The 27,287-nt window shown below is 55.2% G+C and overlaps 1 protein-coding gene across 5 annotated transcripts in view; it reads left to right on the top strand.

The window, feature by feature from the left end:
* FRMPD3 (FERM and PDZ domain containing 3) overlaps nt 1–27,287 on the top strand; it is a 59,190-nt gene that overhangs the window by 23,943 nt on the left and 7,960 nt on the right. The window contains exons 2-13 of one of the 5 annotated variants that reach the window (XM_048318764.1): nt 4,620–4,782; nt 5,025–5,127; nt 5,486–5,531; nt 6,669–6,773; nt 7,805–7,912; nt 8,438–8,569; nt 9,102–9,221; nt 9,352–9,488; nt 10,275–10,398; nt 11,004–11,093; nt 12,481–12,660; nt 22,481–22,625. In XM_048318764.1, the coding sequence (XP_048174721.1) occupies nt 4,632–4,782; nt 5,025–5,127; nt 5,486–5,531; nt 6,669–6,773; nt 7,805–7,912; nt 8,438–8,569; nt 9,102–9,221; nt 9,352–9,488; nt 10,275–10,398; nt 11,004–11,093; nt 12,481–12,660; nt 22,481–22,625 (1,441 nt within the window). In that variant the 5' untranslated portion in view covers nt 4,620–4,631. Of the gene's footprint in view, nt 1–1,746; nt 4,783–5,024; nt 5,128–5,485; nt 5,532–6,668; nt 6,774–7,790; nt 7,913–8,437; nt 8,570–9,101; nt 9,222–9,351; nt 9,489–10,274; nt 10,399–11,003; nt 11,094–12,480; nt 12,661–22,480; nt 22,626–27,287 lie in introns of those variants that run through there. The other 4 variants (XR_007206767.1, XM_048318766.1, XM_048318765.1 and 1 more) reach the window with 4 other exon arrangements.

Genomic DNA, 27,287 nt, shown 5'->3' with positions numbered 1-27,287 from the left:
AGCAGCTCTGCTGGACACTGCTCACTGTCTGCTTGTCCCTGCACTGAAAGCCAGGGGTATTTGGGCCCTCAAACAGGTGCCATCTGGCACCCCACCTTTGTACCAGCAGCATTCCTGCCTCGCCTGCCAGCTCAGGACAGAGCCAGCACCAGCAGCAGAGCTAACCCCTTTGAGGAGCTCTGCTGATTTTAAACTGCTTCCCAATATTGACAGCAAATCCAAGCTGGAGCACAGGGGGTGAAGTCGTGGGCCATATGGCAGAGCCGTGTGCAGGCTGCATTCTCCAGGCTGGGTCCATGAAGGACTTCGCCCATGAAGGCCAGGGTTATTCTGCTGCCTTTAGTGTTGGTCTCAGCCAGGCTGGCACCCCTCAGTCCAGCTTTCCTCGCTTCAGTCAGCTGTTAAACACTACCAGGGCAGGGGCAGCCTTCCCAGGCTGTCAGGCTCCGTGTGACCGAGCAGCTCCTCAGCGCTCTGGAAGTACAGCATCTGTTTGCCTGTGCTGGGGACATCTGACACGTAAACCTGGGCCAAATAGCATCTTCCAAGGTGACCAGATGCCTGCTGGGTGCAGATGCAGGGCTGATGGAGCAGAGATGCACGTCGTGGTGGGTCCCGTGCCAGCCAGCTTTGCCTGCTCTGCTTTTGTCCCCGCTGTTGGTCCCCACGCGCCCTGGCAGCTCCACGGCTCCATCTGAGATGGAGACCGGGGTGTGAGGCTGGAGCTGCCATATGCTCCCCATAAAAACACTTCTTGGCCCGTTCCCCGGCGTTTCCTGCCGCTGCCACACGTGCTCAGGATCCCACATGCCTCACAAGCCGTTCACCAACTGCAGCCTGGCAGATGGAGGAGCCAGGCATGGTTTTGCAGTAGGAGAGGCAGGAATCCACGGGCTCTGTTTGTTCTTGGGTTGTTCACGGCAGCAGACGAAGTGGGAGGAGAGCTGGCACCCACCCCTGCAAACTGCCCCTCTGCAGAAGGGGCAAGACCTTCCCATACCCACTCCCCATCCTGGAGCTGAGCTGTGAGCCCATCTTCAGCTGCAGAAAGTGTTTTCACCTGGTGCCACACTGTTTAAAGGCAGTTGGAAATGGTGTGAGTGTCCTGGGTAGATGGAGACCATCATTCCTCCCAGGCAGGTGGTACTGGTTTGTTTTGGTGGCAGATGGCCAGTCAGCATTAAGAGCAAAGGCAGAAAATCAGTCCTCAGAGGGAGCAGAGATTTATTGCAGTAGGAAATTAAAAATGTATGCATCAGCTTATGGAGCAGCTCCTGTTCTGCCTTTGTTTGTTTGGGGGGGATGATGCTCCGTGTTCAGCGCTGCTCCGTGGCAGGGTGGTCTGAAGGTGCTCAGCAAGCTGAAGGCACATCCCTTGGCAGTGTATCATGATGGGCAATGACTGGACAGAGCTGATGTCTCTCTTACCTTGGGTGGCAGAGTGTGACCAGATCAGTGGCAGCTCTGAGGGCAGCAGATGAGTGTCCAAGCCTCAGTAGTGGGATATCTTCTTGCCATGTCAGTTGAGATGCCGTGAAGAGCCAGGTGCTCCCACAGGGGTATGTCTGTGGTGGGCTCCTGCTGCTGCTGGGCACAGAGGGGTTTCTCCTGATGAGTCTTTTCACTTTGTGCTGAGCTGTTTTCCAGTGACTTTGTGCCTCGGTGACATTGTGCCATGGTGGTCCCCGAGGGGATGCAGAGCAGGCTCTGGGGCTAAGGGTGGGCAGCAGGCAGGGTAGGGACATGGACATAAACAGCCATCTGCTCCCTGCAGTGGGATGGGGTCAGTGCTGCTCTGTGCCCACCAAGGGGGTGGTGGGTGTTCCCCGAGCACTGTGGCCCCAGGGTGAGGCTGGGTTTGGGTGCTGTTGATGGCACGGAGCTGCTGAGCTCCAGGGGTTGTTTCATAGCCTCAGCTCCCTGCTGTGAGAGCTTTGCAGCCCAGCGCACCTCTCTGCCCAGAAATTAAAAGAAAAAACGCAAAAGAATCAGGCTCCAGGGAAGTGATGGCTCCTGGGGTGCAGCCAATTACCAGAGTTAGGGAGAGAGTTACCTTACCCCGCACTGCTGCTGGTTTTCTCTGACCTCTCGCTCTGGTCCAGGGTGAGCACACGTTATTCCCCAAGCCTGGCATGGGAGAGCTGCCGCAGGAAGGATGTTCAGAGCCTCAGCGTGGAGAAGGCATGTTGTACCTGCTGCTGAGCATATTACTGCTGCTCCAGCAGTGGATAAGTCCTGCTTACGAGGACACTCGTCCTCTTTTATTTAATTTCCTGGTAATGCTTCTGCAGCGTCCAAGTCTTATCAGGAGAGGAGCAGCTTAAGAGCCCGGTAAAGGAGTTTTTATTGTCAGTATCCATCTCTTTATTCCCCTCTTCCCTTTGACGCTGGATGGCAGGCTGGTTGTGGCTGAAGTGAGGTGTGCTTTCTTTTCCTTTTGTCTGTTAAAGCTGCCGAGATTTCCCGGCCAACCAATTCTGATGGTAATTGGGCTGCTGTCCCTGGTCCCTGGGCGGTCACCGGCTGTGGCTCAGCCGCGGGTTCCGTGGGGAGGAGTGAGGGTGACCCCGACTCCCAGACTGCACACAGAAGGACTGATCTGGGCACGCACCAGCCCTGACTGGGCAGCTCTGGTCTGGGACTCGCCATCCACTTTGCTGTGACTTGGTGAGCAAACCCCTGCCTCTGTTTCCCCAGAGCCATCGCACTGAGCTTAGCCCCATCTCTGAGGCATCCTCGCGTTCATCTGCTGCGGGGGCTCGTGGATGGGGGGGGCTGGAATGGTTGTGGGCAGCAGGGGTGCGATGAAATAGGAGTGTCCCCTGGGAAGCCAGCAGCTCGGTGACTGCTGTCTCGTGGCGGCCAGCTCTGTCTCCGCGTTCTCCCTGGCCGTGCCGGGCGTGTGGAGACGCAGTGCTGCATTCAGCCGCCTTTTCAGCTGCACACAGTGGCCTTGGATAACGTTTGTTTGAGAAAATTGGTTGAGTCGTGTGATTCCTTTTGTTGTAGTTGTTACTGTTGTTCTTTTAAATGCTCATGGGAGTAGCAGAGCAGCTAATGAGGCGGCGCAGAGACAGTCGCTGGGGAGATGGTCTCGCCTGTGCTTCCCTGCAGCTGCATTCTCCTGGTGATGGAGCTGGCTGTGCTCCTGCCGGGAGTGCTGGTGGGTGCGGCATTCCTGTGCTCAAAGAGGTGCCCAGACCCTTCTGCTCCTCACCAGTTCCCTTCCCCAGGCCTCACTGTTTTCTTCTCCAGCCATGTGCTGCTGCGTGAGGGAGGGGAAAGCCACGAGCACCCATCCAGCTGGGCTCTGGGAATGGGTCACCTGGCTGTGGTGACATCCCATCACCACAGAACGCAGCTCACCCATGGCCAGCGCTGTATCCCTGACCCTGGGCAGACTCACCTGGTGCTCAGAGCTCTCCTGGCTCCCATGGCAGACATGGCATCCTCCTTTAGAGGATTTTGGGTGGTTACCTGGGGATCAGGCTCAGCACAGTGATGTCCTCAAGCCCCAAGCTGTGTGTGCTGGTGTGGAGCTGCCAGGAGCTCCTGTCCTCTTCCAGCCCCACGTGCTGTCCCTCTTGGCTCTGCAGCAGGTGACAAAAGTGGCACTGGGAGCAGGTGGGGGTGTCAGAAATGCAGACAGATAGCATTAGATGGATGATGCATCAAATCCTAAACTGATAAGAGATGGAACAATTAATGTGTTGTCAAAAGGCCGGGAAGGATCTCTTTTAAAGAGCCTAAATAGTCTGGACAGGAACAAGCAATGAGCAGCACAGAAACAACAGCACGTTCACCACTTTGCTTTTCTGGCTGGGCTGTGTGTGCTGCCATCTGTGCTGTGCTCCATGGCCATCCCGTGGTGCTGGGATTGCTCCCCCAAAGCAGGCTCACAGCCCTGCCCAGCAGCCTGGAGCCATGGCTGGCATTGCTCTGGGATGCCAAGGGCAGCTTTGACACGACCTTGCCTTGGGCTGGATCTCCGCATTTTCTGGTTGCCTCGGCTCCAAGGAGTCCCTGGGCTGATGGTGGAGATTTGGTTGTACTAGCACAGCTGAGCCTGCCTTAATCCCAGTTTTTAGACTGGCTAAACTTGTTTTCACTCATCTCTGATGTTGTTCAGCTGTGCTACACAGCACGAATAAGCCAGCGCTTGAGTTTGCTGTTAAAGCCCTGCAGAACAGCAGAGAGAGCTCTCTGGCTGTGCCAGGGCTGCTGAGGGTCTCCCCTGACCCTCACGGAGGTGCCATCCCTCAGGGAATGGCCAGAGCCACACCACCAGTAATTCATCCCACACAGATCTCCCATCTAATGAAGTGCAGTGCTGGGGCGGGGATGGGACAGCGAGGTGCTGGGAGAGGATGGGGTGATTTACCCTCGTGTGGCATCTCCGTGGATGTCACCCTGCCTGAGCTGCTGGTGCTGTGGCAGGGACAGGCACTGAGCAGCACCACTCTGAACGGGAGGACGGGGCCGTGCCTGTCCCAGGAGAGGACTGGGAGTGCTGGGAGCGCTGCAGGGAGAGTGGGACTGCCCTCCAGGTCCCCAAGGGCTCAGTATGACGGTCAGGGCTGCGTGGTGGGGTGCATTACAGCCTGTCCCTGTGATTCCAGCGCAGCCATGTGATGCCGGAGGAGCGCGGTGGCGATGATATGGAATGTGGGCAGCTGCCTTCGGACACGCTCCGACAGGTGACGGTCCAGCGCCACCCCCTCTACGGATTCGGCTTTGTGGCTGGCAGCGAGAGGCCAGTGGTGGTGCGGTCAGTGGCAGCAGGTAGGGTGTGGGGGTGCTCCTGGACACAGCTGCAGCGTGCCGGGAAATGCAGTGGCACTTCCCCCTGGTGGGATCCCTCCCTGGGCTCCTGTCCTCTCCTGTCCCCTCTGGTGGGCCTGCAGGGTGTCCTCTACAGCCACGTACGTGGGCAAATGCTTTGGGGGTGCTTGGGACCCTCCTGCTTCCCCTCCACCCCACAGCTCCGGGATGCCTGGGTTGGCCCTGACCCTCTCTCCTGGCAGGCGGCCCCTCTGAGGATAAACTCCTGCCAGGAGACCAGATCTTGGCCATCAACGATGAGGATGTGAGTGAAGCCCCCAGAGAGAGAGTCATCGAGCTTGTCAGGTGAGGACAACACTTGTCCCTCATCGCCTCTGGGGAGGGGCTCATGCCAGGCTGCTGTGCCCGTACCAAAGCCTTGGGGTGTCAGTGCACACCCATGTCACCAGTGGTCACTGCTGGGGTGGGGAATTCTCAGCCTGAGCAGGGGAAGCGCCTTGGAGCAAGTGCCACAGCCATTCCCAGCTGGCCAAGAAGTGGGAAAGTATCCACAGCCGTGTTGTCAAGCACCCCAAGGAGCCCACAAAGGTCCCGGCCACCACTGGGCTGGGAAGGGTGGGATGTGCTCTCAGTAGCCAGTTGCACGTGTTGAGGTCCATCACCATAAGGTCCCATCCATCTTCATCTCTCCTTTCTGTCACAGGAAGGCCAAGGACTTCATCATCCTCACGGTCCTGCACACCCACCAGGTGAGACTGGCAGGGCTATGGCCAGCTCCAGGGGGGCCAGGACAGGGGTGAAAAGGCCTTTTGGAGACCGAGGCAGGGTCCCTGGAGACCCCAGGAGACCACTCAGGCAGCTCAACTGATTTGTGACCCCTGTCCCACCACCCCAAGGCTCTTCCAAGCTGTCGGCTCTGAGAGCTGCCCCGGCCCCTCGGGGTCAGTGGGCGTGCAGCCATCTCCCTGTCCTTGTCACCAGGAGGGAGGGAGGCAAAATACCCCCAAAGCCATGCGGTTTGCTGAGGGCATCACATGTGTCTGATGGAGTAACCCATCGTGCTAGACGTGGCAGGGAGGGGCAGCTGCTGGCTCGGGAGTCCCTGGGGAGCTGGGAGGGCCGGGCTGCAGGAGGGCTGGAGGTGCTGCTGGTGCACTGGGGCTCGGTGCCCGTGGCTCTGGGGCAGAGTGAACTCTCACTCCAGAGGCACCGTTTGTGCTTTGCCGAGTCCTTTGATGTCGGGGAAGGAGAGAAGTGTGAGAGCTCCCCTGTGCTCCTCTCCTCTCTGGGAAGGAGATGCCCCCACCCAGCGCTGCCACGCTCCAAAAAAGCTTTTTTCCTCCTGGCCTGGGATGGCTGCTAGCCAGGACAGGCGGCTCAGGTGGTGCTGGCGCCCTCAGACACACGCAGCTCTGTGGCACGACTGTCTCCGTGCTGGAGTGTGTGCAGGCACTGCCACCAGAACATCCTGCAGGGATGCCCGGGGTCCTGCCATCTCCCTGTGGCTGCAAACCCACATCCAAGGGGTTCATCTCTCCCATCCAACCGGTGCCAGTGCCTCCAAGCAAGACCTGGCTGACATCTGCTGCAGCTCAGCCTGCACAGCGGTGCCAGGCACAGGTCCTCACTGGGCTGCAGCCTCCCTGTCACACTGATGCTGCTGGTGTGACTTCAGGGGCTGCTGCTCATCATTCTGGCCCTGCCTTCAGCGCTGTGTAACCACAGCCAAGGGGATTTGCTTTCCACCCTCCCCATTTCGTGGTTTGCTGCCCGCTCCCCATCATCACGCTGGCTCCAGAGGGGTTTCCTCTGGGCCCCATGTCTGGCTTTCCCCACACCACAGCTCTGAGGGCAGGCAGGTGATTTACCCAGTGCTCTCTTTCCAGTCTCCCAAATCTGCTTTCATCAGCGCAGCCAAGAAGGCGAAGCTAAGGTCCAACCCGGCCAAAGTCCGATTTTCAGAGCAGGTGACAGTCGGCGAGACAGACCCAGTAAGTCCTGCCCTGCCTTCCCCCATGCTTCACTCCCCTGATGTGTCCCCAGGGCCATGGGGTGTGAGGTGGTTGGGGCCCACAGGGCTCCTCTTCCCTGCTTTGGGCTCTGCAGGTGAGAGCAGCTGTCTGGCCTGGGGAGCCCCACAGGGCAGATGCCCTTGGGCACAGTCAATGTGTTGGGTCACTGCTGGGGGGACTTTCTGTGATCCTCCCCTGTCCCTCTGATGGAGCCCCAAAAACTGGCCTTAAAAACCTGGTCTCAACTGAGTCCCCCTGGGCACCCAGGGGAGGCATCCAGGCAATGCCAGTGCCTGCCCTAAGGAAGGTCTGTGGCTTCCAGCCCGATGCCAAAGGCTTTGGAGTGCCTGTATGTGGGGCAGGGTGACCAGGGCACAGCTGCATGGCTGTGGAAGCTGAAGAGTTCCAGCCCAGTGCTTTTATCTCTTAATTGCAGAAAGGTTTTATTAACAACAAAACAAAATTGAGAAAAAAACCCTGTAAAGCACTTCTAGCACGTTCTATTTTTAAGCAAAATCAATTAGGTAATTATCTGATTGAAATGCTTCTCACTAAATAAAATCAGCCTTCTCCCCAACTTCCTGCTGAGGGGATGTGCAGGGTTGAGGGGGGATAGGTTCGGGGTAAGGGTCAGGAAAGGGGGATCAGCTCTGAGCCACCCCAGCCATACCTCCCCTCTGGGACACCAGCTGGGGAGCGGGACAGGCTGCCAGGCATGGGCACTGGGATGTGCTGGACAGAGCAGGATGCTCTGTTCCTGCTGCAGCTGCTGGGAGCTGAGGAGGTGAATCTGTCAGGCAGCTTTGGATTGCCTGAGCTCTGTGCTTCTTGATGGCTCAACAGAATGCTGGGTTTTCAGGGGAAATATGCCTCTTAGCACAAAAGCCCAGAGCAGCAGAGGATGCCACGAGTGCTCCATCACTGACACTCATTCTCTCTGCCCACCTTCCCTCCATCTCTCCGTGCCCCCCACCCTCCTCACCTCCCCCTTTGCTGGCCCCACATGCCAGGACATGTTGAAGAAAGAAGCTCTCCTCCTCATTCCCAACGTGCTGAAGGTTTTCCTGGAGAACGGGCAGATCAAATCCTTCACGTTCGATGGCCGAACCACTGTGAAGGTGAGCCCCTGCACTCCCCCCAAGGCACCGTGGCACTCCTCTCCTCCCACCTGCCCAATCCATTTTTCCTCTCCTGCTTCCCGTGCACGAACACCACAGCAGCCCTGGGCTGGCTGCGAGCCGCTCTGGCATGATGGATGGCCCGTCTGCCTCCCCAGGCAGCACGCTTTGCAGCTGGCAGGGATCAGGGTTTGCTGGCTCTCTCCCTTCTCCTGACTTCTCTCCTTGCTCTGAGCCTGCCCTCCAGCCAGGGTGGATGCTCCTGTGAGTCCCCCTGTGAGGGCCAGCTCCCTGCAGCCCCCCTCGGCACCGCCACGGTGTTACCCGAGGCGCTGGGGGCCTGGCTGCTGGTCACCTCCCACTGCAAGGTCACTGGGTACCATCCCGTGGCTCCTCTCAGCACTGCTGGGCCTCATCCCAGCACTGCCCTGGTTGCCAGGGAGAGGTGGGCTCTCAGTGAGGTCCCAGCTCTCCCTCAGGAAGCAGCCAGTGCCTCGCACCCAAGCCTGTCCGTGGTGTTTGCAGGACGTGATGGTGACATTGCAGGACCGCCTGTCCCTGAGACACATCGAGCACTTTGCCCTGGTCCTGGAGTATTCCAGCCCGGAGCAGAGCCACCGCTTCCTGCTGCTCCAGGACAAGCAGCCGCTGGCCCACGTGAGCTGTGGGGTGTGGGAGGGTGTTGGGATGGCTGTGGTGAGGGGCTGGGCACAGAGAGCCTCCTCTTCCCCCAGTGTGGGGCTTGGCTGGGGTTGTGCTGTGGGGTGGCACAGCCTCTCCTTGCCTCTGGCATGGTCCTGCAGGCTCAGGGGTGAAAAGGGTGGCCAAAGAGGGAAACAATCAGGGTTCTACCCATTGCACACTGACAGCACCATGGAGCTGCTCTGTGCTCCAGCCTGGGCAGCTGCAGACAGCACTCATGAGCATCCTTGGCTGGGAGATCCAGGAAGGTGGTGCTGCACAGAACCAGGGATAAAATGGGGATCATGGAGCAAACATTAGGCTGAGTGGCATAAATCCTACAGCACCAGGCAAAGCTTCACACCAAGGAAGGCTGGGATGTTACCGGGATGAAAGGTGATGCGTGGAGGAGAGAAATCAAATATCACCCCAGAAGAGAGGACAGGGGGTGTCCAGCCCTGCAGCCAATGGTTCCTGGGCTCACTGCTCCCCTCTGCTCCTGCCACAGGTTGTGCAAAGAACACACTACCACGGCATGAGATGCCTCTTCCGTGTGAGCTTCTTCCCCAAGGACCCAGTGGAGCTGCTGCGCCAGGATCCTGCAGCTTTCGAGTACCTGTACATCCAGGTAGGGGGCTGGGAGCTGGTGGTGCTCGTGGCCCACATGTCTGCCAAGGCTGGGTCCTGTGGAGGCACCCCTCAGGTGGCAGTGCCCTGTCCCTGTGGCTGTCTGAGGACGCCTCTTCTCCCTCCCGCAGAGCCGCAACGATGTGATCAGAGAGCGCTTCGGCACAGACCCCAAGCCAGAGATGCTGCTGGGGCTGGCTGCCCTCCACATCTACATCACTGTCTCAGCCACCCGCCCCAGCCAGAAGGTCTCCCTCAAGAATGTGGAGTGAGTCCTCCTCCCTGTCCCCAGGCTTCAGCACAGCCCTCCCTTGTGTCCCTTCCTTGTGCCCCTGCGCCCCTGGGGTGCTCCCAGCAGCATTTTGGGGTGCGGAGCATGAGATGCCCTGGGCTGGGCAGTGGCTCAGGGGCTTGGCAGCAGTGCCACGCAGCCCCTGGGGTTCTGTAAGACCCCCTCACACTGACACCCACCTGCATGCAGCAGCCAGGGCTGGGGACATTTGCTGTGAGCCCAGGATCATTTCCATGGGAACCCCGGCTGATTTTTCCGCCTGCATCCAAGGCAAGGAGAAGGCTCTGTGGCTGTGTAAGCTCAGCCTGTCACCAAGCTGTGCAGCCCTGGCTCAGCCCTCCCGCGGCTCCTGGGGGACCTGAACCCATACCCAGCCCACGTGTGTGGGTTTGCCTTGCCCAGTCGGCACAGGGAGGAAGAGGGAGGGGTCACCCCGGGAGGACCACAAAAGAGGTTTGGGAATTTGCCCTGGATCCCCTAAGCTTCCTGTGAGGGTGAGTGGGAGCTGGGATCTGCTGCAGAGCCTGGCACTGCTGTTCCCCACCCTGATGCTGGGGAGCTGTGACACCAGCCCGGGGTCCCATCCCCTTGGGGACCCTTGGCTGGGGGCTGCTGCTGCTCCGGCTGTGGCACCAAGGAAGTGCTGGTGTGGCTCCAGCTCCCTCTGACGGCAGGAGGATGCTCTGGGACAGTTTTCTGTCCCTCTCTGCCCGCTAGCAGTGTCTCCGACCTGGCAGCTCATGCAGGCTTCCCTCCCCACAGGAAGGAGTGGGGCCTGGAGCCCTTCCTGCCGCCCTCGCTCCTGCAGCTCATCAAAGAGAAGAGCCTCCGGAAATCCCTCTCGCAGCAGCTCAAAGCCCACCAGCACCAGCCTGGCGGCACCAAGGTGAGCCCAGCCCACGCAGCCCCTGTTCAGCAGCCTGCCCTCCACACCAGCCTGTTGCCCCCAGCTGCTCGAGAACTCTTGTCATTAAATCCCCTGGGATGGGAGATCAATCCCAGGGAGCCAAGTAGACACTCTCTCTCCCGAATCTGCTTTCAAGAACTGATCTGGATTGCAGGGAGTGCAGCGAGGATCAGGGCTGAGATCAGCTGAAGCTCGGCTGAAGTGGCACACATCAGTTCATTGTTATCTCTGCTTCTGGGCTCGGAAAGCTCTGGAGGCGGCTGCTGAGCCACTGCCTTGGTCCCTGCAGCCTTCACAGGGAGTGAGGGAGGGTTGTACATCTCAGAGGAATTATACATCAAGCACTGGGGCTCCTTCCTGGCTGTGCCTCTGCTCTGAGTTACCTCCCAGCAGCTGCCCAGGATGGCAGGGGAGTGGAGATCCCCCTCACTCACAACTCAGACTCGCTGCCAGCACAGCCCACGCCCGGAGCTGTCTGAGAGCTTGCTGTGCACCCCTACTTGAGAGCCCCCACGTCCACCCCAGCCTCTTGCAGCTCTTCCCCCTGTGCTCACGGTGATCACCCCTGTGATGTGTTTTGTCAGGTCTCCACAGCCCAGGCAAAGCTGCAGTACCTGAGGATCCTGAACGAGCTGCCGACCTTTGCTGGGGTTCTCTTCAACACAGTGGGACTGGTACGGTAATTCAGGCTGGGCTGGGAGGTGCCTGCTCCTGAGTGTGTGCTGGGGGGGAGCCAGGGGGCATGTGGCTCCCACAGAAATGACTTCCCTCAGTCTCTTGCTCTGCCCTGATGAGCTCCAAGCCCACCCAGAAAAGCCTTTGGAGCCTCTGCTGTCAGTAGGTCGGATTTTCAGCTCTGCAGGGTCAGGATCTGCTCTGTTCTTGCCAGCCTGGTGAGCAACAAGATGACCTGCTCAGAGAAGTTGGAGTAGTTTCAGGCATGTGTTTGTAACTCCACCGTGCCCTGGGACATCCTGCCATCTGTCCCAAAGGAGGGCCACTCCTGGCAAATGCCACCGTGTTCCCTGCTTGCCCACAGAGCCCTGGCTGGGCTTGCTGCCTCTGTCACAGGTGGTCCAGCCTGATCACTGCCACACTGACCCTTCATCTCCACTGCTCACCCAAGCCACCTCACTTTCTGCACAGCAGGAAGAAAGCCACCAGCCCAAACAGGACCCACAAAGGCTCCCCACTGCCTGGCTCACCCCTTCATCCCTCTCACTCCACCTCCCATCCAGGGGTTCCCATGTAGGTGTCACCTCTCTGCCATCCTTCCCTTTACCCCTGCTTATGGTCTCAGCACTTCCCTGGCTTCCCGTGCTTTGCCTACTGGGTTCCATCTCTGGCAGCCTTCGGTCTGCTCTGCCCCCTCACCTCACAGCTCTAAGGGCTGCCTGCAGGAGATCAGTGCAGGCACAACCTCGTGGTGCCTGGTTGGTGCCATGGCAGAGCAGTCAGAGCCTGCTCCTGACACTGAGTAACAGCATTTTTTTTAATCTCTGACACCAAAGCAATGCCTGTGACCCAGCCTGTGAGCTGAACTGTGCTGAAGTGGTAAAAGTATTCCCTTATTATCTTCTGTGATGGTCTGCTCAGCTCCTCTTCTCCTCCACTCCTGGCTTGAAGCATCCTTTTAGACCAGAGCAAGAAACATCCCAATTTCCAGTCAAGGCTTTGGTCCTTCTTTCCTGAAATACATTCACTCCCTCCTTTGCTTCCTTCTCTCGGAGGCAATGTGAGATCAGACAGGTTTGTAACATGCTCTTTCGTTAGTGTAGTGACACCAGTGAGCCTGAATATTTCATGTGAACAGTCAGTTCAGAGCTTTCCTTTTAAATAGCCTTGGCATCCTGCACACCACTCCCAGCTCTGCACAGGGGCCCAGGGAGGCAGGTTGATGGCACCAGCCTTACCTACTGCTCTGCAAAAGCCATCCTGGACCTGACCAAGCTGCCAGCGTTGAGGCTGGGCTCCGTGGAGAGAGCCGGGTGCAGCCTGTGCAGCCCCGGGGTGTGTTTGTTCACCCTTGTCTTCTCTCTCTCCATGTGCCTGTGCCACCAGGACGAGAAGCAGCCAGCCACCACCCTGCTGGTGGGACCCCGGCACGGCATCAGCCACGTCATCGACCTGAAGACCAACCTCACCACGGTGCTGTCAGAGTTCAGCAAGGTCAGCAAGATCCAGCTGTTCAGGGAGAACCAGGGGGTGGCCCGGGTGGAGACGAGCATCCTGGATGCCAAGGTAGGCATGGGTGCCGTGGAGGCAGACACCGGAGAGAGGGGTGGAGATGAGGTTGGGGGTTTGGGGCCAGTCTTTGAGGGGATTCACGTCATGGGTGTGTGTTGGAGAATCTGCTTGGGGATTCCTAGAGACTCCGAAGCCCCTCTCACGCCGGTGCTGCAGCATCTCCCCTGCTGGTCTGACTCCTTGTTCCACACAGGCAGGATTGCTGCTGAGGGCCACAGGGCAGGCGTGGTGGCATTCTGGCCATGACCCAAACACCTATCTAATCATTCAAGCAGGGTCCTCAGGGCAGATGGGGGTGACACAGGCGAGGCAGGTAGCAGGACGCTTTGGAGGCACTCCTTGGCATACACACCCTCCTGAGCCCTGTGTGTTATCATCCCACATCCCCTGCTGGTTGTTGTGTGGTGTAGTGCTGGTTCTGATAGTCAATCCCATGGTCAGGCCCTGCCACTCCTCCTCACCCCTCATGGGTCCCAAACCCTCCAGGAAAACTGTCAGCAGTACAGTAAGATCTTTATTTACTTCTTTGGTGCCTGGCCCAGCAGCCACAGGATCCTAAGGACATCTTGCACTGGCCTTTGCTCAAGTTTTTAACAAGCTGGGACATGTCCCTGGCAGACTCAAAGGCAGGTAGCTGTGTGCTTGCTCCAGGGCATCCTCGATGTCACTTCGTCCCTGCACCCAGCTCTCCCCTGCCCCATGGGGAAGGACAGCTGGGAGGCAGAGATCTCACAGATAAAATGCCAAGCCTCCTCTCCTCCCACTTTGAATTCAACAGGACAGAGTTAGGATTGAGTTTGGGTAAATTAGTCAGGAGCAGTACTTGGCAGACTGTCTGGCACAGTGGAGCCACACGGGTGTATCTGCACAAGCTCTCTGAGCCTTTGGCTGTGGGTCAGCTTTCCTGCCCCTGCATTCATCCCTTTTTCCCGTGAGACTGATGGAGCTGAGCTGCTTTGCCAGCTGTCTCTGTGTTTTCTCATCTCCTGTAAGGTCTCTAAGCCTCAGCCCTCCCTGCAATCCTTTCCTTGCTCTGTTTCAGTCGTAGTCTCACAGATGTAGCCATGGTGGATTTGTTTAGGATTCTCCTGCTGCCTCCTGTCCCGGTGGATTTTAGCACGTTCTCCCACCAGGCTCATTAACTGCTCCAAGTCTGTTTTCCTGCTGCTGCTGTGCCTGGTCCTGTAGCTCTGCTAACCTGCAGTAACACCCCAGTAGCCTCTGCCAGAGCCGTGCTAATCCTCATCCCCTCTGCTTCAGCTCTCCCCTCCAACAGCCTCATCGATGAAGCCCTTTTTTTGCATTCATCATTCAGTGGGTATTTGGTCAACTGTAACATTTTTAACATTCCCTTTTCTGCATCCCACCGAGGTCAGTTAAAGCCTTGGTGTTCTGCTGTGCCTGTCCCAACCCTCCAAAGCCCTCACCTTCCCCTTCTGCAGCCTGGGCAGGTGGAAGCGCTCCTTGCCCCTCCAGCTGCCTGGGCTGTGCAGGAATCCAGCGATTTACTCCTTACAGAGCAGGAATAACCAAGGGATATTGCCTGCACCATGAGTAACCCTGCTGGTTCCTCCTGCTGCCCACGCCCCTTGGATTTGTATGTATAAAATCACCATATTAATGCATTAATAATAGGCTGGTCATGACCTTGTTACTGCTCGTGGCTCACTGTGAGTGCTCTGAGCATGGCTGTCCCCACTGTCACCTAGCTTCATGGCACTGAGCTCTTGGGGTGCTGCTGTCCTCTCCCTGGCGTGGAAGAGGGCACTGTTCCCCCCAGCCACAGGAGGGACAGATGCTCTGGAGGCTTAGGTGATGCTGGCATCCATCTGCTCTAAATTAGGTGGCAATTCCCACGCAGCTTGTCCACAGATCCTGCAGTGCTGCTCCCCACAGCCATTCTCTGCAGCACAAATCCACTCCGTAGCACCAGCAGCCCTTTCCTGCTGCAGGGGTAGACTTTCTCCTGTGACCCTGCTATCCAGCCCCCCAAATGCTGGAGAAGAGCCAGCTCACTGGAGTAAGCCAGCTCACATACTTCCTGCGAGCACATCTGCATGCACGATGGCTTTATCTCCACGAGAAATTCCAGGCAGCTGCCTCTGGCCACCACAAGCCCCTTTGCCTGCCTGGAGTGGAGCAAGCACCCCATTTGTGGATCTCAGCAGGCTCAACAGCACCGTGCCAGGGCAGAGGCTGTTGTTACCTGTCTTCATTTAGCCATTATCCAGAGGGCTGGGTTTTAAAGCCAGAATGTCTGCTCCAAAATGAGGCATATGCTAATCCTACGCAGGACAGCGATGGATGAGGCAGGCTAAGAAAAGCAGTCAAAGAGATCATTACCTCACAGTGCTAATCTGCTCTCTGCAATTATTCTATTGCACTGAACGTTTCACTGGCTAAAGCCCTAGATTGCAAATCAATCTGTTTCTGCTGTGAGCTGCAAACCATTAGAGGGCTCAAAGTGGTGTCCTGACTGCTCTGGGGACCTGTCAAATCCAAATCACCCTTGGGAGCCTGTCAGAGCTCCATGGGCTGCAGTGTAGGAGGGGATGTTCCCCCGGGCTATTTCACCCTGGTGCCTGGCACTGCTGCTGTCATGGGATGCTGGTGCTGGGGCAGCTCCCAGCCTGAATCTGTAGGAGGTACACGCTGAGTTACTGTGGAAACACAGATGGTCAGTGATGGTTTAGGGGTTTGTGCAGAAAGACCATCTTGAATTTCCAAGTTTAGTTAAAGTGATGGGTTAAAAAAGGGGTCAGGTCATGGAGCAGCCCTTGGCTGGGAGGTCTGAACACCCTGACCAAAGCAGCCAGCACAGTCCAGACATCCTTATCTTCTGCTGACCTGCAGCCACAACCCAGACTCACCTGCCAGGAAGGAGCTGGGGGAGATCTTCAGGTAACAAACAGGCTTGAGGAGATCGTAAACCATTTGCATTTATTTCAGGCGGAAAATAAATACTGTTTGTCTTATGAATTATTCACTAGGTATTTAACTGGTTTGTTTTGGAGCTTTTCCATCCTGGGCTTCAATTTCTGTTTAAAACAGCCCATTTGGGATGCAAACCCAGGGCTCATAGCTCTGCTTTGCCTTCTTTAGCTTTTTGCCACTCTGAGTGTGGCAAGAGCAGGGCAAATGCTGACAGAACCCCTCATAGAGGAGCTGCACAACCTCGGGACAGAAGAACAAAAACCTCCAGGCTTTTGCTGCTGGTTCCAAGGATTTTTGTTCCCTGCAAGGTCTGTGAGAGCTGCTGGGAGGACAGGAGCAGGTTTTGTCTCAACAGTCATGGAGGGAGTGAGGCGGTTTTGCTTGGGAATGCTGAGAAAGTTCCCAGCCCACGGCTGGGGGCAGGACCACACGTCCCCAGCTGCACTGCAGTGGTGCAGGTGGTCATTCTGACCTGACAAAGTCTCCTTTCTTCCGGGGCTGTTGCTTCTCCGTTCTTCCTCCTCATGTTGGGGCACTGATTCTGGAGCTCATAGATTTGCTGGGGGCAGGGAGGTGGCACAAGGTGTTTCCTGTGATCTTTATGCTTTAAGTGCAGCTCACCAGGTTTGGGGGCCCTGCATCTCCCAGGGGCTTCCCCCTCCTGCTGGCACCAGCATTTGAGAGTGGCCAATGCTTCTGAGCATTCAGAGAATCGAGCTTCAGGCGTGCATCTCCCTTCCTCCCCAGCGCAGCACTGCAAAGTCCTCTTCTACCTCCCAGTATCCCAGGAAGGACAATGTCAGCATCTCCTGCCTGGCACCTGGACAAGCCTGGCAGCCCCGATGTGGCACAGGGAGGTGACTGCTCCCCCGGGTTCCCCAGTGCAGGAGGTGTGGGGGGAGCTGCTCAGCTCCAGGCTCCCCTGGCTCTGCGGCTCCGCAGCTCCCCCAGGAGCCAAGGGTTTGTTCTTCCCGAAATGCCTTTTCCAATGGAGCATTTCTCCTTTCTGATTTACACAGCTGCACACCGCTGGGCTTTTTGTTATTAACAGCCTTGACATTGGAAGAAAAGGCTGCCGAAGCACTCTGAATGCGAATGAAAGAAGAACGCTTGCGGGACAGCCGCATCACCTGAGCCTGGACAGGGGAGCTGTCCCAGGCTGTGCCCTGTCCCTCTGCCGGGCAGGAGCCCACGGCGCTGGCTGCTTGCCAGCCGCAATTCAGTCAAAGGCATCGGGCTAATTGGTCTTTGGTCTCCCAGCAGTGCCTGCAGCCAGCCGGCGCTTAAGCCGAGATCAAGACTTGACAGAGGAAAGCAAAGGGAAAATTAATTCAGAAAGGTCCCTGGCTGCTGCTGTGCCTGGAATCTGGGCGCTGATGTTGGTGTCCCAGGGCCCCCGGCGTGCTGCCAGCCTGCCAAGGAAAAAATGCACACCATGCACAGCTGAGGCTCAGCCCTCTCCTCTCCCCAAGGAAGGAGCCAAGGAGCCCCTTCCTCTCACGGGTGATGGGATGGTGACCCCTCTGAGTCTTGCCTGCTGGAGCCAGCCCCAAGCCTGGCTGTGCTCCCCTGAGCTGATCGTGGCAGGGATGTGCCATGGTGCTGAGGCCAGGGCCCCATGCGGATTTGCCAAATTCTGGTCTGAAAACAATGGGGAGCCCCATCAAAGTCACAAGGGCAGGCGAGGCTGACATTCCTCCTGCTCCTGCAAGCACTGACTGAAGCCCCTGAGATTTCGCCTACAGGAAGAGCGAGTCTTTGGAGTGACGATGGGCCCACAGGCTCTGGTTTCCTTACACCAAATTAACCTTTATTTGCATTAAGCCATTCTGAAATGCTGTCATCTCATGGGAGAGAGGGAGGGATGGAGAATTCCTTTGGCTCAGTACCTGGGTGGGAGGGACAGAGGCAGATCCCTGCTTGCAGTGGGATGTAAAGCGAGGGAATGGGATGTAAAGCGAGGGAATGGGATGCAAAGCAAAGCACTGGGATGCAAAGCAAAGCACTTCCCCTCTCCAGTGCCACCCAAAGCGCTGCCTGCAGGCACCCAGGACAGCAGCCAGCCAGAACCTGAGAGGCAGACAACATGTGCAGAGGATGAGTTTCCAAGCCTGCAGAGCCGAATTTTATTTGTTCATTAAAAAAAAAAAAAAAAAAAGTTAAAATATTTTAAAAAGGAAAAAGAGGAGAAGAAACCCCAAACCCAACCAAAAAAAGCAGCCCTCTAAGGAAGGAGAGACCTACAGGTCTAACCAAGGCAAGGCCCTTATTGATCAACTAGTGGGAAACAGTGGTGCTAGTCACAAGCAGCCTGGTATTGATAGACCTGAGTTAATAATGCTTAAGGGGAGAGAAGGAAAGGTCAATGTAGAAGTGAAAAATTGACTGCTGCCTCGTTAGGCCCGGGTGCCTGTATTATTAAATAAAAACTTGGCAGTGCACCTCAAGTAAACCAAGGAACATAAATTACGTAAATTCATCTCCCATCTTTTTGCTGCACCGCATTAAAGGAAGCAGGGTAAGACCCAAAGTACATGATAAAGGGGGGAGATTAAAAGGAAATGCATATAAGCTTAGAGGTTATAGTATGAATAGATTGGGTCATAAATTAATTTCAATATGAGGACTGTTAAAATCATCTAGCATAACCCTGGCCAGCAAATTTCCTCCAGACCTTTGTCTGAACAAGAAGATACCCTCCAGAAGGACACTGAGGTCTGATTTAAAGGCAGGGCATAATAGAAAAATCACTTTATCATTAATAAGCAAATGCAAAAGTCATTTCTTCTATCCGGTGTAAATGTATTTTGTTTTACTTTCCAGAGAGACTGGTTGCCAAGCAGGAAACTTCGAATGAAAAGGTGGCCTTTCCTCTTGAGGCTTAGAAAATCTAGGAAACCGTTATGAGTGAAAGATCAAACCACCAATAATTTCAGGCTAATATTACACATTTAGATGTAGAAAGAGCATCCTTGTTAAAATTTGCTTCTTTACATGTTGGCACATTACAGGTCAGAGATGAACCTTTACCTGGTCATCCCCCTGGGAATGGTGCTGCTGCCCTGACAGAACACAGACAGGCATTTCTGCTTTGCCCTCCCAAGGAAGCAGAGCCCTGGAGGCCACCGAGGTGCTGTAACAGCAAGAATGTGCCCGTGAGAATGAGGAAGAGGATGGCCTGGTGGGCATAAGACAGGCCAGAGGCATGTGGTGGGAGGACAGCCAGGGGTTATCCAGGTTGATAACTTGTTCCCCACCAGTGATCAACATCATCTCCTGATTAGCAGCTGGGAAAGAGGGTTCTGCACCTTGTGGCCACAGAGCTGCCAGGGCAGGCAGCAGGGCTTGGAGGAACAGCACTGCTTTTGCCCCTGCTGCATCCCTCCCTGCCTTCTGGCTGCCCACGGGAGTCTCTGCCCTACTGCACCACTGGGTTTAGAAAACTTGGGAAGATTCATGCTCTTTTTGTCAGGTTGGGTTGAGATTGAGCAGCGAGTTGGAAAAACTGCAGGGAGACACAGGGATGTCGCAATGAGCCCCAGCCCTGTGGGCAGCAGGCCACTCCTGACCACAGGCACGAGCCCTCATTGCCACTTGCAGGATGTTTCCAGGGAAAAGGAGGTGAATCCCATTTGCCAGAAGCCATGGGTGTTGCAAGGAAGCCCAAAGCTCAGGCTGCAGTCATGAGTTGTTCTTATTTAGAGCAGCTCCCTGCAAAGCCGCCCTGAATTTGCCATCCCTCAGCACCATGAGTTGGAAATGTTTCATGCACTTCTTCACGAAGTCATTATTTGCTCAGCTCGCCCATGCCTGGCTGTCTCCACACCATCTCATTTGCCTTGCCCACATGGAACAGGGTGACCAAGGTTGCCAGTGCCTAAAAATAACACCTCCGTTAGCTGCCACCCCTGATACCTTCTCTTTGTGGAACGATTTCCCAACAGAACAGGGCTGCTGCAATCATGTTGTCTCTTTGCCTCTTGACCCCATAAATCACTTTCAGATCAGCTGGCCACTTTCAGGGGAATGTGGCAGCAGGGTGGACATCTCAAAGGCAGCTGAGCTGTTGCAATCTCAGTAAAACTACCCAGTGGAGTGGAAGAGGGAGACTCAATCTTGTAACCCCCTGTGGGAAAGGCTCAGATCCTGTGCCAGACCTCTGTTAGTGCACAGCAGAGAAGCCCCCAAGGGCAAGGGAGATGCACAGCCTGAGTGCAGCAGCTTTGCTCACAATCACAGCTCATAATCTATGAGCAGGACGGAGCCCCATGGCACTGTGGGCTCCCAGGCCATGGGGAGACCCCCAGAGTGCTGCTGACAGCGCAAGTGGATGGCTCCAAGCTGCACCTGAAGTGATTTAATCCCTAATAACAATATTTGAACGCTTGACAATTGAAGAACTCTCACACAGCTTCCCTGTCAGTATATCAGGGTAATCTTCTCTAAGCTGTAATATTAATCAGCTTTAAGATTCCTCTTTTTCAGAGCAAAATGCCACAGTTAACCCCAGCCTGCCATGCATCTATTGCTGGAAGCCATTCTGGAGGCTCAGAGACCTGGTGGGGAGCTCACAGCACCCTGGTGTTTCATTTGTAGTCGAGAAACATCAGTCAGGGTTCTTGTATCTCAGTCCTGTCACCCTTCAGGACTGATCCAGGGGCTGCCTCTTGCCAGCAAGAACCTCCAGTCCCATCTCTGGATGGATGGGAGCATCCTGAGGCAGAGGTAGCTGAGCAAAGATAGAAATGGGTCTCGGAGATGCTGGTCCCCATCTGGGCCACTGGGGCTGCCCTGAGGACTGCACGGTGAGCACTGACAGGGAGGCAGTGAAGGTTCACAACCCTGTGCCACTCTGCCTTGGTGGGATTCACACATGGTGGAAACTGTCCCCTAGTTTCCCTTCTGGAAGGGGATTCTCAGCCCACCTTGGCCTCTTGGTTTGATCTCCCAGCAGTGGGTGTTTATCAGCCATTACCTCTCTTTGGGGTTTGCTGCTGACACTGCAAACCCTGCAGAACAGAGCAGGGAAAATGCACAAAAATGTCCTCATTCAACAGATGGCTTGAAAAACCCAGGAGGGCTTAGCCCTGTGTAGAAGGCCCTTGTTTTAAGGACGCTTCATACACAGAACACATGGTTTCCTTTCATCACTTATGTCAAGACTGGAGCTGGGCTAAGAGATGTCACCCCCCTCCCCACTGCATGCCTGCCTCCTTCAAGCTGTGTTGAGAATCTCTTCACTCCTCTCTCTTTCTGGCTTGACACTTCCCCTTTGATCTGTGTCATCTCAGGTTTATTTTCCAAGATGCAGAAGGAGCCTTGTCAAGTGGGCAGGGGCAGAGCCTCTCAGCAGAGGACGTTCACTTGTCAGGCTATTTCTCTTCCACATCAACTTATTTCTTTTCCTTTATCTTACTGAACAGCAGCCAAAGAGGGAACTTCTTTACCCTGGCCCTGGGAGAAATCTGCCCCTGCCAGGGGCTGGTAAGGCTTGGGGATCGCGTGCAGCTCTGCCCAGGGCTGATGGCTTCACACCCAAGTGTCTTGTATGGTCCAGAGCATGACACTCTAGCCTAAGCTGGGCCTTCCTATGCCAGAATTGGCTTGGTGGCTTACAACAGCAAATATTAAGCAGAGCACAAAACTGGCCAGTGGGTACCAGGAACCTCTTGTGGTTATAAAACAAGAAAACCAAAATAGCTTTAATGCTTTCCACACTGTGTAGGCTTAAGTGGTTTTTTTAAACAGCCTTGGTGTTCCCTGAATGTGGTAAATGAGTTCTCCTGAGTCCTGGAGGGCTCTCAGTGTGCAAGAGGCTGAGCGTGGCAGGACAGGCAGCCCGAGACAGCAGCAGCTCAGCATCCCCCAGTTGGCTCAGATACACCCTGTAGCGAGGTACAAAGGTCCTTTAGGTAGAGGTGCTTTGTGCAAGGGGTAGGTGAGGAGAAGCTGCCTTTGCCATAACTATTGAAGGCACTGTCAATTCTTTTTCCATCTCATGGGTCTGTCTTGAGCAGTGCTGGGGGCTCAGACCAAGCATGGACCTCTCAGCTGAGCTGTGCTGCTCTGCCCAGCCTGGGCCCAGCAGTGCACAGGACCTCACTGGGTGGGTAAGAGTGAATCCCACCCCAACAGCTTCCCTGAGCTAGCTAACCTTCTCCTTGGGACAATGTGGGAACTGAGAGTTGCACTGTCTGGTGCTAGATTGTGCTGTGAGGTTATATGTGTCACACAGACCATGTCTGAGTTTTATCTCTCTTTAAAGCAAAGATCTTTTTTAGCATGCAAATAAATGCTCTCCTAAAAGGGAAGGCACCATCTGCTCCTAAGCACAAATTTAATTTTCCAAAGGGTTAGGTTTAAATAAGATCCACAGTCTCAGAGTGGTAGCTGGGGGAACCTGCGATGGGGTTTGGTCCCTTTGGCATCTTGCTGGAAGCAGATGTTCTCCTTTACGGGAGGGAGACACGGTGCCTGCAATGAAAGAAGGGTTCTGGCAGCTGGAGACTCCCCAAACTCCCTGCGGTCCTCCCGAGGCCCTGATGGTTGAACAGGTGCTTGCAGGTGGGCTCAGAGCCCTGACGTGCAGACAAAGGATCAGAAGGATGTTGTGTGGGGCCCTGCCATGTGCAGCCTGTGCCTGGCAGGGCTGCAGCTCTTCCCTCATCCTTGGGGCAGTCAGCAAGCAGCAATCACAGGTGCAGCCAGGCACTCTCCTGTGCAAGGCTGTGCACCTGGCTGGTTTTTCATGTGGGCGTGCTGGGAGTGCCAGCAGCTCACCAGTTCCACCAGTGCAGGGCCCAGTGCAGCCCCCGTGGAGCTCTGGTCCCCATCAGCTGAGCTAGCAGCCCTCACGAGCTTTACCTCTCTTGCCTTCCAGCCGCTGGTGTTGCTGATGGAGTGGCCTGAAGCCACCAACTTCGCCTGCCTCATCGCAGGCTACTGCCGTCTCCTGGTGGACTCCAAGAAGATGATCCTGTCCAGGGCCCCCAGCCAGCCACCCCCACCTCAGATTATCAAGGCAGGTACGTTTCAGCCTCTGCTTTCTGTGCCAGCCCCTTCCCCAGCCTCCCTCCCCTCCCTCCGCTCAGGGCTCTGCAGCATTAGGAAGGTGAAGGGTTTCTCTGACGTCTCCCCTCTGCTCCCATTCACCCTGAGAAGCAGCAGACTCCCTCTTTAACCAGAAAGCAAGGGAGAGAGGTCCTCATTTTGGATCAGCCAAAATGACTTGTGGTATCAGCTCAGGCCCTAAACCCTCACCGCAAGTGTTGTTGTGGCAGCTCCCCAAGGCCTTGTTTGAGAAGACAAAAAGCTGCCAGCCGAGCGCTGGGCCCTCACAGAACAGCCTGTGCACTGCTGCAGGGATGCAGCACACATTCCCTGGCTGGCATCCCGCTCTAGAGACCGACATGAGTGAGTGTGTGAACTCAGGGGAGTGCATTCCTGCTGCCTCTGGACACTGCTGCCTCTGTCCTGGGGCTCTGAGCCTCACAGGCAGCCCTGTGAGTGTGGCTGCTCTGCTGATTTCCTAAATCAGGAAGGCAACTTTGCTGTCCCGGCTTTTCAGGGAGCAGAAGGCTGATCTGGACACAGCAGGAGCTTCCATCCCAACAGGCACCAATGCTGTTCCTTGAGGATGGATTGCAGGTGTGAGTCAACTTCCAAAAAGAGCAATGATTCTCAAGAGTGATTTCAAACAAGAGCCAACCATGAGCTACATGCTGCTGTTCCATGCAGGTGTTCACATCCAATATATTTTGTATAGGGAAATATAAAATACAGGTTCAGTGACTGGAGATGGGCAAAATACCAACCCAGCCGCCTCTGGAAGGTCATTCCCAGACCTCCCAAGTGACACTGCAGCTCCAGAGAGCTGTGACAAGTCCACAGTTTAGCTGGCAGCGTTAAAGCTCCCTTCTCAAGATGGGCCTGGCTTGGGGAGGTGGGAGGAGTGCAGAGAGCTCGCAGGGTCCTTGGGAAAGCACTTGCTGCCTTTGAGGAATGCACCCGAACGTGGATTTGGCACATGTGGGAGGACGCACTCACAAGAGGGATCAGGAAAGCATCTGCAGCAGCCTCAGTGAATCCAGGAAAGGCTGGGCAGGTGATTTTGGTGTAAGTATGAGCAGTTTGCTCTCCCTTCTCCCCCTGTGCCTCTGACTGACAGCTGTCGCTGCGCTCTGCCCTGGGTGCCCTGTGGAAATGTATTTCATCACATTTTGCTGTCAGCAGAGCGTGTTTGCAACTTAACTGGTTTGACTGTCATCAGAGTGGTCCTTCCGTGGCTGTGTCACCCCGACATGGGCTACAGGGACACATGGGGCACGTGGCTGTGGGGAGTCAGAGAAGTGGAGAGCATCCCATACCCAGGGGCTTGGAAGGAGGCCGGCAGCACCCACAGTTCCTGGCCCCTCAGGGGATGTCTCAGCATGTGCAAGTGGTGTTTTCCCACACTCCAGCTACTGTGACAATAGCCAGAATTTTTTTCCTGAGATTTTGCTTCAGGGCCATGGTCCAAACCTCTACCAAAAAAAGGGATTGTAGGTCTTGCCCTGTTCTTGACATCTGACGAAACCAATGTAGCTCTGCAGGGGCAAGAGTGAGTGTGAGTCACAGTGTGGGTAGGACAGCAGTGGAGCAATGGATTTGTGCCAGCCCCTCTCTGGATGGCCTGTCTGTCCTCCTGGGTGCAATGAAAACCTCTGTGACCAGTGGAGTGGAGCAGTTTCCTGCAGGCCCAGTGCACTCAGCCCAGCCGCTCGGGCACCCTTCAGAAGGAGTGAATTTAGAGTGTATTGAGAAAACAGTCTGCTCCCAGTTCTGGTCTCCACAGGGCTGCAGGCTGAGCTGTCAGGAGCTGGGCGGATCACAGGGAGCAGCGACTGCTGATCATTAGCACATCCTTGCTGGAGAAAGCCCCACTGGGATGAATTAAGTTAGCCCAGGCTTCCCAGGCTGCAGGCAGACTGTGCCAGAATTTTAAATGTGAAATGCAGCCTTGGCCCATGCTTTTACCTAGAAGAGGAGCACATCCATCTTCCCTGAGGCCCATTAGAGCCTCCTGCTGAACAGCAGACATTTTTAGAAATGCACACGCCGTCCGAATGTTGTCAGTTAGATCCATCTCCCTCTGCATTTCCCTGCAGAGCCATATGCCAGAGCTTTGCCCTCCATTGTGCCATGCTGGAGCTACACAGGCAATTCACCTCCCTGTCCCTTCTTCTCCCCACTCCCACCATCAGCCATCAGCAGCTCTGTGCCCTTAGTTGCTCTCTCAGCTCCTTGTCAGGAAGTTTTCTCCCAGAGCGTCCAGCAGCTGGATTTTGGATTTTAGGGGTTTGGCCCCATTCAGCAGCAGGCCTTGGCTTGGTGTGGGCAGCCAGCAAGCCTCTCCCTCAGCCCTTGCCACCCTGCTACAGCCCACACATGCCCAGCTTGGGCAGCCTTGTGCTCCCTCACACAGCTGTCATTTCTGAGCGCTGCCATGGCCAGGAATGAAAGAGATTTTGTTTTTATTGGGATTTTAGCATTGCAGGTGATGAACAGTATAATACAAACATGTGTTTGGGGAGACAAATTGTCCAATTTGTTGAGCTAATGAATTTAATTAGGATTTATTTGACTTAATTTATCCTTGGTAAGGCAGAACCTGCATCCCCTGGCAGCCACTCTTAGCACAGCTGCACGATCCAACCCACAATGCAGACAGATGCCCCTCCTGAGGGATGGACCACTGGCCAGAAATCCAAGCAGTATTTCAGCCACTTTCCTTGCACAAGGGAACAAGGGGAGGCTGTCACTGCGAGATGCTTAACAGGCTCTTGTCCGATCCAATAGCTGTCAGCCAGAGAGAAATAACACATGGATGGATCATGGGCAGCGAGGGACAAGGGGCTGGGGGGTGTCTGTCACTTGAACACAGCCAAACTACCATGGATGTCTCCCCAAACAGCAATATTGCTTCACTTTTAGTAGTCTCCTGAAGAACACTGCTTGGTGTGGCCAACATTACCCAAAAATGGCAATTCCTTCTTGCCATGTAACGTGTGAGCTGGCAGGCTGAGGCTGGAGGTCCTTGTTGGAGCAGCCAGGCTGCTCCTGCTGCCCTCTGGATACAGCTGGTGGATCACTGATGCAGCACCCACATCCCTGTGTCTCAGTGTCAGCTGTGCTGGCCAGCCCTGCTCTGGCTCTGCCCCCAGCAGAGGGATCAAGCTCAGGGGCTTGTCCTGGGACCAGGATTGTTTAACATCTTCATCAAGGACACAGCAGATCGAGAGCACCCTCAACAAGTTTTTGGATGATACCAAGCTGAGTTGTGCAGTTGAAATGCCTGAGGTGACACTGAACCGTGCCATAAATCGAGTCTCTCCTGATGGGAGAGAACTTCCTAAAAGTCCTTGCAAGGAGTTTCAAAGATAAACCGAGACTTTTCCTTGAGTTTCAATGCTTCTAGATTGTTGTTTATTAAGTCTTATCAGAGGAACAGAACCACTAGCGTGACCCAGGTACAGCATAGAGCACAGAAAAGCAGGAGTGAAGGCTCTCTATCAAGATTTACGCAGCCTTTTAAAGATATTTTAACCAATAGCTACTAAAAATGTATATTATTTTCACTTTCCTACCAATTATTCAGTAACACGGGCAGGAACTGTGGAATTCTCTATCCAGTCATTCCAAACTACTTCTACTGCAGAACATGGAGTAGTAGAAGAAGGAGAAGAAGGTTTAGAGAACAACAACAATCCTCCATTTTGATATTTTTTACTCTTATCTATTTACTACAAAGAGAAGCCCAAAACCTCTGAATTTTTCACCCTGTGACAATCTTACATAGTAGTCTATCACCTAATTCACACCACCGTATTTTCTAGTTCTTGTCTGATCGTTGGTAATTTTTTCCAAGGTTGGAGGCTAAAACAGTGTTGTTCAGGGGGGTAAGAACCCTTAAAAACAGGCAGAGAAATATTCTTGGCACTCTGGGTTCCTACACTGAGGGACAGAGTGACATCCAGAGGGAGCTGGACAAGCTTGAGCAGTGGCCCATGGGAATCCCACGAGGTTCAACAAGGCCAAGTACAAGGTGCTGCACCTGGGGCAGGGCAACCCCAGTACCAATCCAGGATGGGGGATGAACAGCTGGAGAGCAGCCCTGCAGAGAAGGACTTGGGGGTGCTGGTGGAGGAGAGGCTGGACATGAGCTGGCAACATGAGCTCACAGCCCAGAAAGTCAAGTGTGTCCTGGGCTATCCAAAAAGCAGCGTGACCCAGCAGGTCAAGGGAGGGGATTCTGCCTCTCTGCTCCACCCTGGTGAGACCCCACCTGCAGTGCTGCCTTCAGCTCTGGGGTCCCCAGCACAGGAACGACATGGACCTGTTGGAGTGAGTCCAGAGGAGGCCATGAAGATGATCAGAGGGCTGGAGCACCTCTCCTAGGTGAGAGAGTTGGAGGTTTTAGTCTTGAGAAGAGAGGGCTCCAGGGAGGCTTTTTAATAGGGCTTGTAGCTGTAGGACAAGGGGCAATGGTTTTAAATTGAATGGTTTTAAATTGAAAGATTCAGATTAGATACAAGGAGGAAGGGTTTTGTGATGAGGGTGGTGAGGTATCGGCACAGGCTCCCATCCCTGGAAATATTCAAGGTTTCCTTGTATGTTGGACAGGACTCTGAGCAACCTCATCTAGTTGA

Source organism: Corvus hawaiiensis, chromosome 14 (assembly GCF_020740725.1).
Source record: "Corvus hawaiiensis isolate bCorHaw1 chromosome 14, bCorHaw1.pri.cur, whole genome shotgun sequence".
Classification (NCBI taxonomy): domain Eukaryota; kingdom Metazoa; phylum Chordata; class Aves; order Passeriformes; family Corvidae; genus Corvus; species Corvus hawaiiensis.
The sequence above is the reverse complement of the archived record's forward strand: the minus strand, read 5'-3'. Positions and strand labels throughout refer to the sequence as shown.